This window comes from Salmo salar, chromosome ssa26 (genome assembly GCF_905237065.1).
Source record: "Salmo salar chromosome ssa26, Ssal_v3.1, whole genome shotgun sequence".
NCBI classification, from domain to species: Eukaryota; Metazoa; Chordata; class Actinopteri; order Salmoniformes; family Salmonidae; genus Salmo; species Salmo salar.
Genome location: NC_059467.1, coordinates 40,357,393 through 40,369,783, shown reverse-complemented (window position 1 = coordinate 40,369,783; position 12,391 = coordinate 40,357,393). Strand labels below are relative to the sequence as shown.

Sequence of the window (12,391 nt, the reverse complement as noted above, 5' to 3'; positions counted from 1 at the left end):
ATCCTTACCTCTTCCCTTAATACACTGACCAGTCAAATCCCTCTACCTCAGCCCTGATCCTTACCTCTTCCCTTAATACACTGACCAGTCAAATCCCTCTACCTCAGCCATGATCCTTACCTCTTCCCTTAATACACTGACCAGTCAAATCCCTCTACCTCAGCCCTGATCCTTACCTCTCTTGCCTTAATACACTGACCAGTCAAATCCCTCTACCTCAGCCCTGATCCTTACCTCTTGCCTTAATACACTGACCAGTCAAATCCCTCTACCTCAGCCTTGATCCTTACCTCTCTTGCCTTAATACACTGACCAGTCAAATCCCTCTACCTCAGCCCTGATCCTTACCTCTCTTGCCTTAATACACTGACCAGTCAAATCCCTCTACCTCAGCCCTGATCCTTACCTCTTCCCTTAATACACTGACCAGTCAAATCCCTCTACCTCAGCCCTGATCCTTACCTCTTCCCTTAATACACTGACCAGTCAAATCCCTCTACCTCAGCCCTGATCCTTACCTCTCTTGCCTTAATACACTGACCAGTCAAATCCCTCTACCTCAGCCCTGATCCTTACCTCTCTTGCCTTAATACACTGACCAGTCAAATCCCTCTACCTCAGCCCTGATCCTTACCTCTCTTGCCTTAATACACTGACCAGTCAAATCCCTCTACCTCAGCCCTGATCCTTACCTCTTGCCTTAATACACTGACCAGTCAAATCCCTCTACCTCAGCCTTGATCCTTACCTCTCTTGCCTTAATACACTGACCAGTCAAATCCCTCTACCTCAGCCCTGATCCTTACCTCTTCCCTTAATACACTGACCAGTCAAATCCCTCTACCTCAGCCTTGATCCTTACCTCTCTTGCCTTAATACACTGACCAGTCAAATCCCTCTACCTCAGCCCTGATCCTTACCTCTCTTCCCTTAATACACTGACCAGTCAAATCCCTCTACCTCAGCCCTGATCCTTACCTCTTCCCTTAATACACTGACCAGTCAAATCCCTCTACCTCAGCCCTGATCCTTACCTCTTCCCTTAATACACTGACCAGTCAAATCCCTCTACCTCAGCCCTGATCCTTACCTCTCTTGCCTTAATACACTGACCAGTCAAATCCCTCTACCTCAGCCCTGATCCTTACCTCTCTTGCCTTAATACACTGACCAGTCAAATCCCTCTACCTCAGCCCTGATCCTTACCTCTCTTGCCTTAATACACTGACCAGTCAAATCCCTCTACCTCAGCCCTGATCCTTACCTCTTCCCTTAATACACTGACCAGTCAAATCCCTCTACCTCAGCCCTGATCCTTACCTCTTCCCTTAATACACTGACCAGTCAAATCCCTCTACCTCAGGCCTGATCCTTACCTCTTCCCTTAATACACTGACCAGTCAAATCCCTCTACCTCAGCCCTGATCCTTACCTCTTCCCTTAATACACTGACCAGTCAAATCCCTCTACCTCAGCCCTGATCCTTACCTCTTCCCTTAATACACTGACCAGTCAAATCCCTCTACCTCAGGCCTGATCCTTACCTCTTCCCTTAATACACTGACCAGTCAAATCCCTGGACTACTTTCACCTAGTCTTCCCTTAATACACTGACCAGTCAAATCCCTGGACTACTTTCACCTAGTCTGAATTGTTCAGAGCCAACATGTTTTGTTTTACTTGTTGGTTTAGAAGCATCATAAATACCTTCAAACCCTCTTAAGACTTCTATTAATGTGGTCTCACTGCTACCTTAGATTTATGGTTTGGTTTTAATGTCGTTTATTGTCTTGATTCTAGTCTAAAGTATATGGAGAGGCTTTAAACACAGAAGTTATATTTGTGTTTATTGTGTAATAATTTGATATAAGTTTGATCCCCTGAGTTTTCCTACCTCCAGAGTCCAGGGTGCCGGACATCCCCAGCTCGCTACATGTGCGCCCGCTGGTCAACAGCATTGTAGTGAGCTGGACGCCGCCGGAGAACCAGGACATGGTGGTACGAGGCTACACCATCGGCTACGGCATCGGCAGCCCCCACGCCCAGACCATCAAGGTGGACTACAAGCAGCGCTACTACAGCATTGAGAACCTAGGTGAGCACACCCTGTTGTTGCCCTCTGGGTTGTTGCCCTCTGGGTTGTTGCCCTCTGGGTTGTTGCCCTCTGGGTTGTTGCCCTCTGGGTTGTTGCCCTCTGGGTTGTTGTCCGCTGGGTTGTTGCCCTCTGGGTTGTTGTCGTCATAGTTGATCGTTTTTGACTATTTTCATATTTGTTTGGTCATCTGTGTGTTGTTGTGGAACCATGTTCTTGATGCATGATTGAACAGTCTTTGACTGCATGGCTGGTTGTGCTTCATAGTGTCCTGTAGCCTACTGTAATTACAACATGGTTAGGGGGAATCACTATGATAATGTTGCATAATTTAGCTTTTCATTAAAATCCCAACAAGAGACTGGGTTTCAATATTCACCTTTTGTCACGATGATGAATATCCTGATCCTATGAGGAGAGGGTCTCAGGAGTCTGGACTTGATTAGCTACATTATTTCATAACGCTCTCTCTCCCCCTCTGTCTCGCTCCCTGCCTCCCTGCCCCTCTCGCTCCCTGCTCCTCTCTCTCCCTCTCGCTTCCTGCTCCCCTCTCTCCCTCTCTCCCTGCCCCCTCTCTCCCTGCCCCCCTCTCTCCCTGCCCCCCTCTCTCCCTGCCCCCATCTCTCCCTGCCCCCCTCTCTCCCTGCCCCCATCTCTCCCTGCCCCCTCTCTCCCTGCCCCCTCTCTCCCTGCCCCCATCTCTCCCTGCCCCCTCTCTCCCTGCCCCCATCTCTCCCTGCCCCCCTCTCTCCCTGCCCCCCTCTCCCTGCCCCCCTCTCTCCCTGCCCCCTCTCTCCCTGCCCCCCTCTCTCCCTGCCCCCCTCTCTCCCTGCCCCCTCTCTCCCTGCCCCCTCTCTCCCTGCCCCCTCTCTCCCTGCCCCCTCTCTCCCTGCCCCCTCTCCTACCCTCAGACCCCAGCTCCCACTATGTGATAACCTTGAAGGCCTTCAACAACGTGGGGGAGGGGATCCCTGTATACGAGAGCGCCATCACCAGGCCACAGTCAGGTAGGACACCTACACATACCCCTACACCCTGAATACTGGAGCAATAGAACGGTCTCATGGACACACCCTAAATAGCCTTACCAATGAGATGGTCACTGATACCCTCCATACTGGACCGGTGAAATGGTATTTTAATGAAGTAATTGTTTCATCCATAAAAACGTATGCTGGTATCGTTTTTGGCTGATTGATGCCATATTTCAGTGGGGAGTGAGAATAGTCATTTAACTCCCTTAAAAAAGGAATCTGACACTCGTCTTTGACCAATGTTACATCACCAGCACCATCAATAAATATACCCTGACGTGGCTTGACTCAAAATAACTTGAGATCCGCTTACTAAAACCTAATGTGTTTTTATTTGACCAACTAGAGCCTTGATGTTATATTAGATATTATTCCTCCTGCATTCATATGGTGCAGTTTACCTTCCATCAGACCTGATCGTTAGGATCAACTTGTCAGAGCATCTCTTACCTGCCATTCTCTCTGTGGTAATTGACTTTCCCTTTGTCACAAATATCACTGCACAAAACAAGTGGTCCCTGCTCATCTCAGGCCTGTCTCCCAGAGAATAATAAGGCAATATCCTCCAATATAGATTTCTCTAATCCGAGGACAGCTACTCAGACAATTAGCTGATATTTAGCTCACAATACCAAATGCCAAAAATTGAACACAAAGTATGAATTGCTAGCAGGAAGTCGCTGCTCAACATAGCTCTGTAGAGTATGCCACATTTTTTGACAACCGTAAGATGAGGGAACTAGGAGTGTAGGCTGTACCCTGTGTCGAGGCACCCCCAGGGAACTAGGAGTGTAGTCTGTACCCTGTGTCGAGGCACCCCCAGGGAACTAGGAGTGTAGTCTGTACCCTGTGTTGAGGCACCCCCAGGGAACTAGGAGTGTAGTCTGTACCCTGTGTCGAGGCACCCCCAGGGAACTAGGAGTGTAGTCTGTACCCTGTGTCGAGGCACCCCCAGGGAACTAGGAGTGTAGTCTGTACCCTGTGTCGAGGCACCTCCAGGGAACTAGGAGTGTAGTCGGTACCCTGTGTCGAGGCACCCCCTCTCCGTTTTGATCAGCCAGTTTGTCTGTACTTGCACTCCACTATCCCAGCATGCACTGCTGTGCAGGGACAGGATACCGGATGACTGAAATGGCATCAACATGCTGCAGGGGGGCAATCCCACACACACACACACACACACACACACACAGGCATATGCGTGCACACAGAACACATACACACATACATAGCACTGTGCAGAAGCGCACACGTACACACACACACCCCTGCTGTGGATTTGGCAACCCTCTGTCAGATCCAGCTCTCCTCTCAACACAGAACCAAAGCCCTCCAATACAGTCTGCAGTTTGAATACACCAGTGAGTTGCTCCACAAGCATGTTCATTGGATGAAAAAGTTTGGAATAAAAAAGACTGGTTGACCTAGATAATGTTTTGACTTAAAAGAAGTTGGGAGAAGTTGGAAGAAATGTAGGAGTGTTGTTTAGGGACTGATGTATTATAGTAAATATCCAGTGGGAAGATAACCTTGGTGCAAAACATATGCAGGACTCACTTGAAAAGGAGATTTTCAATCTCAATGTGACTTTCCTTTATAAAGCATAAATCAAACCAAAGCAGAATAAAAATCTTCTCCTATATGTGGCATCTGATAACTGACTGAAATGCGTGGAGGGGGGTATTCTTTTTGACAGGTATGAACATTTAATTCCGAGCACTGTAGGCTACTAAACCCAGGCTGGTACAGACTACTGCTGCAGACACACAGTTCTCAGAGTGTAAAACAGATGCCGTTTGCATGCCACCTAAAACCACACCGTGTTTCCTGGACCACCTCCATGCTTCCCAGAAAAAGAGAGAGAGACACACACACACACACACACACAACAGTGCAATAATGAGCATGCACAATGACTTGTAAAATGGAGCGGGGTGGAGAGAGAGAGCTGGATTGAGGGGGCGAGTTTGGGGGAGGTAGGCTACACCAAATGACCAGAGCTTTTTCTAATTACTGCTGGACCCTGGTCAAAATCTGGAGTCCAGGGCTGGCGCAGAGCATGGCGTAACATAGCTAGCAGCGAAGCCTGGCCAGTCCACTCATTGCTGCCATCTTGAAGTGTTTAGTTGGCATTGTGACGACTTGAGCCAGGGAACCACTTGTTTCTGCCTCTCTCACAACACCAGTGTTTACCATGCGTCCATAATGAGTACACACACCTCAGCAACCCCCTGGAGGACATTGTAGTGAGGGAAGCAGGTGGTTGGACATGTGCTCACAGTGGGTTACTGTGTTTAGTTACATAACAGAGGTATCCTCCATCTGTAAAGAGACGTGACCAGGGTAACATTCAGTAGAGAGGTATCCTCCATCTGTAAAGAGACGTGACCAGTTTAACATTCAGTAGGGTGGTATCCTCCATCTGTAAAGAGACGTGACCAGGGTAACATTCAGTAGAGAGGTATCCTCCATCTGTAAAGAGACGTGACCAGGGTAACATTCAGTAGAGAGGTATCCTCCATCTGTAAAGAGACGTGACCAGGGTAACATTCAGTAGAGAGGTATCCTCCATCTGTAAAGAGACGTGACCAGGGTAACATTCAGTAGGGTGGTATCCTCCATCTGTAAAGAGACGTGACCAGGGTAACATTCAGTAGGATGGTATCCTCCATCTGTAAAGAGATGTGACCAGGGTAACATTCATTAGAGAAGTATTCTCCATCTGTAAAGACACGTGACCAGGGTAACATTCAGTAGAGAAGTATTCTCCATCTGTAAAGAGACGTGACCAGGGTAACATTCAGTAGGGAGGTATCCTCCATCTGTAAAGAGACGGGACCAGGGTAACATTCAGTAGGGAGGTATCCTCCATCTGTAAAGAGACGTGACCAGGGTAACATTCAGTAGGGAGGTATCCTCCATCTGTAAAGAGACGTGACCAGGGTACATTCAGTAGGGTGGTATCCTCCATCTGTAAAGAGATGTGACCAGGGTAACATTCATTAGAGAAGTATTCTCCATCTGTAAAGAGACGTGACCAGGGTAACATTCAGTAGAGAAGTATTCTCCATCTGTAAAGAGACGTGACCAGGGTAACATTCAGTAGAGAAGTATTCTCCATCTGTAAAGAGACGTGACCAGGGTAACATTCAGTAGGGAGGTATCCTCCATCTGTAAAGAGACGTGACCAGGGTAACATTCAGTAGAGAAGTATTCTCCATCTGTAAAGAGACGTGACCAGGGTAACATTCAGTCGGGAGCATCTCCATCTGTAAAGAGACGTGACCAGGATAATACTGAGTAGGGAGCAACTCCATCTGTAAAGAGACGTGACCAGGTTAACATTCAGTAGAAAGCAACTCCATCTGTAAAGAGACGTGACCAGGGTAACATTCAGTAGGGAGCAACTCCACCTGTAAAGAGACGTGACCAGGGTAACATTCAGTAGGGTGGTATCCTCCATCTGTAAAGAGACGTGACCAGGGTAACATTCAGTAGGGAGGTATCCTCCATCTGTAAAGAGACGTGACCAGGGTAACATTCAGTAGGGAGGTATCCTCCATCTGTAAAGAGACGTGACCAGGGTAACATTCAGTAGGGTGGTATCCTCCATCTGTAAAGAGACGTGACCAGGGTAACATTCAGTAGGGAGGTATCCTCCATCTGTAAAGAGACGTGACCAGGGTAACATTCAGTAGGGAGGTATCCTCCATCTGTAAAGAGACGTGACCAGGGTAACATTCAGTAGGGAGTAACTCCATCTGTAAAGAGACGTGACCAGGGTAACATTCAGTAGGGAGGTATCCTCCATCTGTAAAGAGACGTGACCAGGTTAATATTCAGTAGGGAGCAACTCCATCTGTAAAGAGACGTGACCAGGGTAACATTCAGTAGGGAGCAACTCCATCTGTAAAGAGACGTGACCAGGGTAACATTCAGTAGGGAGGTATCCTCCATCTGTAAAGAGACGTGACCAGGTTAACATTCAGTAGGGAGGTATCCTCCATCTGTAAAGAGACGTGACCAGGGTAACATTCAGTAGGGAGGTATCCTCCATCTGTAAAGAGACGTGACCAGGTTAACATTCAGTAGAGAAGTATTCTCCATCTGTAAAGAGACGTGACCAGGTTAACATTCAGTAGGGAGCAACTATATCATTAAGTAACACAGACATAGATGATGCTAATCAATCCCAGATAGAACAGACATCACTAATCTAATTAATCTCAGAAAGATCAGACATCACTAATCTAATCAATCCCAGATAGATCAGACATCACTAATCAATCCCAGATAGATCAGACATAATTTATCTTATCAATCCCAGATAGATCAGACATCACTAATCAATCCCAGATAGATCGGACATAATTTATCTAATCAATCCCAGATAGATCAGACATCACTAATCAATCCCAGATAGATCAGACATAATTTATCTAATCAATCCCAGATAGATCAGACATCACTAATCAATCCCAGATAGATCAGACATAATTTATCTAATCAATCCCAGATAGATCAGACATCACTAATCAATCCCAGATAGATCAGACATAATTTATCTAATCAATCCCAGATAGATCAAACATCACTACATTACTCATAGGTAAAGACCAAGTCAATCCATTTGTGAAGTGGCCCTTGACACACGAGATCCGCTGATAGGCTACATGAGCAACAATGAACAGAAGAATAATTCCCACATTTCATGTCTTACATACAGAGTTTGAACACAGCGACTGACATAGCACTATATACAGTCCTATTGTGATTCAGCTATAGTAAATGTTCTGTTGCAATGCTGCATACAGTAGTACTTCTATTCACAGAGACACTGTAAAGTAGTGCCTGTATTCACAGAGACACTGTAAAGTAGTGCCTGTATTCACAGAGACACTGTAAAGTGGTGCCTGTATTCACAGAGACACTGTAAAGTGGTGCCTGTATTCACAGAGACACTGTAAAGTGGTGCCAGTATTCAGAGACACTGTAAAGTGGTGCCTGTATTCACAGAGACACTGTAAAGTGGTGCCTGTATTCACAGAGACACTGTAAAGTGGTGCCTGTATTCACAGAGACACTGTAAAGTGGTGCCTGTATTCACAGAGACTGTAAAGTGGTGCCTGTATTCACAGAGACACTGTAAAGTGGTGCCTGTATTCACAGAGACACTGTAAAGTGGTGCCTGTATTCACAGAGACACTGTAAAGTGGTGCCTGTATTCAGAGACACTGTAAAGTGGTGCCTGTATTCACAGAGACACTGTAAAGTGGTGCCTGTATTCACAGAGACACTGTAAAGTGGTGCCTGTATTCACAGTCACTGTTTAGCCTTGCAGTCCGAGACCTTATCAATAATGAAAGAAAGCATTCTTCTTTAAAGGTGTGGTAAGTCAGTATGGTATTTGTATTTTTGATCTTGTTGTTCTGTTGCACTGTTGTCTTTCCAATTTTTTTTTCTGAAGTCAGGTGGCTAAATGTTACTCTGTTGACCTTTACTAGAGATTACTCTGTTGCACGTTCCTTCTAGTTGTAGCTTTCCTTTGAGTGATTATCCATCTTTACTTAGTGTTGATAATGTGAGTTGATTATGTTGAACACAACAGCCCTGGATCAAATACATGACAATAAATCGGTATTTGACCCAAGTCTGATCGACAACAGCCCTTGTATAGACAGTAGAAAACCTTGATGTAGCCAATAGCCATGTCTGTTGATCTAATAGAATTTTCTCTCTTTCTCTTCACCCTTCCCAATCCCCTCTCCTCCTCCCTCATTTTAATAACTCATTAACATATTTTCTACCCTTATTCATACCCCCCTCACTCTCTCTCTCCACCCCGCCACCCCGTTTCGTTTTGACCGGTCTTGCTTTTTTTTTTTACCTCGCCACAAAACACTTTTTTGGTTTGTAATTTCTTCCCTCTTTTGCACCATGTTCTGTTTGCCATCTGTTGTGAACCTGGTGTGTTGGTAACTGCTGGCAGACCCCATAGACCCTGATGTTGATTTGTATGAACTCTTCCATGCTCCATACACACCAGTACCAGACCCCACCCCCATGCTACCTCCCGTGGGCGTACAGGCCTCGGTGCTCAGCCACGACACCATCAAGGTGACCTGGGCCGACAACTCTCTGCCCAAGAACCAGAAGATCACGGATGCACGCTACTACACGGTGCGCTGGAAGACCAACATCCCCGCCAACACCAAGCTCAAGGTACAGTCACGGTGACGCAGCAGCATTGCCCACAGGGCCCCGTTCAAAACAACACAGCTTTATTATTCCCTCACGGTTCATTTTAAAGTAGAAGGTGTCATCAGAGCACAGCATATTATATGTATCCTACCACTATGCCATTCTAATCATCAGTGTGTTCAGCTATCCCACTATCAGGGTAATGAATCAATGTAAAGTAATCCCACCCACTAATTACATGAGGTTCAAATGTCTCACAGTCCTTCTCACAGTCCTTCCCATCTACGTGCCACAGTCCTTCCCATCTACGTGCCACAGTCCTTCCCCATCTACGTGCCACAGTCCTTCCCCATCTACGTGCCACAGTCCTTCCCATCTACGTGCCACAGTCCTTCCCATCTACGTGCCACAGTCCTTCCCATCTACGTGCCACAGTCCTTCCCCATCTACGTGCCACAGTCCTTCCCATCTACGTGCCACAGTCCTTCCCATCTACGTGCCACAGTCCTTCCCCATCTACGTGCCACAGTCCTTCCCCATCTACGTGCCACAGTCCTTCCCCATCTACGTGCCACAGTCCTTCCCCATCTACGTGCCACAGTCCTTCCCATCTACGTGCCACAGTCCTTCCCATCTACGTGCCACAGTCCTTCCCCATCTACGTGCCACAGTCCTTCCCCATCTACGTGCCACAGTCCTTCCCCATCTACGTGCCACAGTCCATCCCCATCTACGTGCCACAGTCCTTCCCATCTACGTGCCACAGTCCTTCCCATCTACGTGCCACAGTCCTTCCCATCTACGTGCCACAGTCCTTCCCATCTACGTGCCACAGTCCTTCCCCATCTACGTGCCACAGTCCTTCCCCATCTACGTGCCACAGTCCTTCCCCATCTACGTGCCACAGTCCTTCCCCATCTACGTGCCACAGTCCTTCCCCATCTACGTGCCACAGTCCTTCCCCATCTACGTGCCACAGTCCTTCCCATCTACGTGCCACAGTCCTTCCCCATCTACGTGCCACAGTCCTTCCCCATCTACGTGCCACAGTCCTTCCCTATCTACGTGCTACAGTCCTTCCCCATCTACGTGCCACAGTCCTTCCCCATCTACGTGCCACAGTCCTTCCCATCTACGTGCCACAGTCCTTCCCCATCTACGTGCCACAGTCCTTCCCCATCTACGTGCCACAGTCCTTCCCATCTACGTGCCACAGTCCTTCCCATCTACGTGCCACAGTCCTTCCCATCTACGTGCCACAGTCCTTCCCATCTACGTGCCACAGTCCTTCCCCATCTACGTGCCACAGTCCTTCCCCATCTACGTGCCACAGTCCTTCCCCATCTACGTGCCACAGTCCTTCCCCATCTACGTGCCACAGTCCTTCCCCATCTACGTGCCACAGTCCTTCCCCATCTACGTGCCACAGTCCTTCCCCATCTACGTGCCACAGTCCTTCCCATCTACGTGCCACAGTCCTTCCCCATCTACGTGCCACAGTCCTTCCCATCTACGTGCCACAGTCCTTCCCATCTACGTGCCACAGTCCTTCCCATCTACGTGCCACAGTCCTTCCCCATCTACGTGCCACAGTCCTTCCCCATCTACGTGCCACAGTCCTTCCCCATCTACGTGCCACAGTCCTTCCCCATCTACGTGCCACAGTCCTTCCCCATCTACGTGCCACAGTCCTTCCCATCTACGTGCCACAGTCCTTCCCATCTACGTGCCACAGTCCTTCCCATCTACGTGCCACAGTCCTTCCCATCTACGTGCCACAGTCCTTCCCCATCTACGTGCCACAGTCCTTCCCCATCTACGTGCCACAGTCCTTCCCATCTACGTGCTACAGTCCTTCCCCATCTACGTGCCACAGTCCTTCCCCATCTACGTGCCACAGTCCTTCCCATCTACGTGCCACAGTCCTTCCCCATCTACGTGCCACAGTCCTTCCCCATCTACGTGCCACAGTCCTTCCCCATCTACGTGCCACAGTCCTTCCCCATCTACGTGCCACAGTCCTTCCCATCTACGTGCCACAGTCCTTCCCCATCTACGTGCCACAGTCCTTCCCCATCTACGTGCCACAGTCCTTCCCCATCTACGTGCCACAGTCCTTCCCATCTACGTGCCACAGTCCTTCCCATCTACGTGCCACAGTCCTTCCCATCTACGTGCCACAGTCCTTCCCCATCTACGTGCCACAGTCCTTCCCCATCTACGTGCCACAGTCCTTCCCCATCTACGTGCCACAGTCCTTCCCCATCTACGTGCTACAGTCCTTCCCCATCTACATGCCACAGTCCTTCCCACAGTCCTTCTCCATCTACATGCTACACAACAGAGATGTTCAGCACTGACGTTTATAGTCTCTCTGAAAAAGGGAATATCTTTAACAAATAAATTGCATTGATTGCACTGTCATTAGTCAGTGCACTGCATTCACTCAGGTTGTGAATGTGGCAGAGTATGGTATACAACACAGAAAGACAAACCCTTCAACTAGGTGTAAGAGATGCTCATCCAGGCTATAGCAGGGTTAACCCTAACCCTAACCCTAGCTCAATTAAGATCATTACTTATCTCCCTCAACAAGATTAGGTGTGTGGGGGTGGGGGGGGCAGAAAAAGAATAAAGGGCTGTGATTCAACAAGGACAGTTAAGAACAAATTGTTATTTACAATGACAGCCTACCGGGGAACAGTGGGTTAACTGCCTTGTTCAGGAGCAGAACGACAGATTTTTATCTTGTCAGGTCGGGGATTCGATCCAGCAACCTTTCGGTTACTGGCCCGACTCTCTAACCACTAGGCTACCTGCCTCCCCCCAACATAGAGGTGCTAAAAGGTTAGTCTGGTTATTGTAAGCTCATGTAGATGCTAAAAGGCTAGTCTGGTTCTTGAAAGCTCATGTAGATGCTTAAATGCTAGTCTGGAGCGACTGCAGTCACTGTTAGCGCAATGCAACACATTTAGGACAACCAGCTGATGCAAATGAGCTAATTAGGGGTTGGGGTCAATTGCATTTCAATTCGGTCTATCCAGGAAGTGAATTGAATTTGAGA

General features: G+C 48.1%; 1 protein-coding gene across 1 annotated transcript in view; it reads left to right on the top strand.

Moving 5' to 3' along the window:
* neo1a (neogenin 1a) overlaps window positions 1–12,391 on the top strand; it is a 291,539-nt gene that overhangs the window by 263,279 nt on the left and 15,869 nt on the right. Inside the window, exons 15-17 of the mRNA XM_045708311.1 lie at window positions 1,901–2,095; window positions 3,004–3,099; window positions 9,116–9,348. Of these exons, the coding sequence (XP_045564267.1) occupies window positions 1,901–2,095; window positions 3,004–3,099; window positions 9,116–9,348 (524 nt within the window). The remainder of the gene's footprint in view (window positions 1–1,900; window positions 2,096–3,003; window positions 3,100–9,115; window positions 9,349–12,391) is intronic.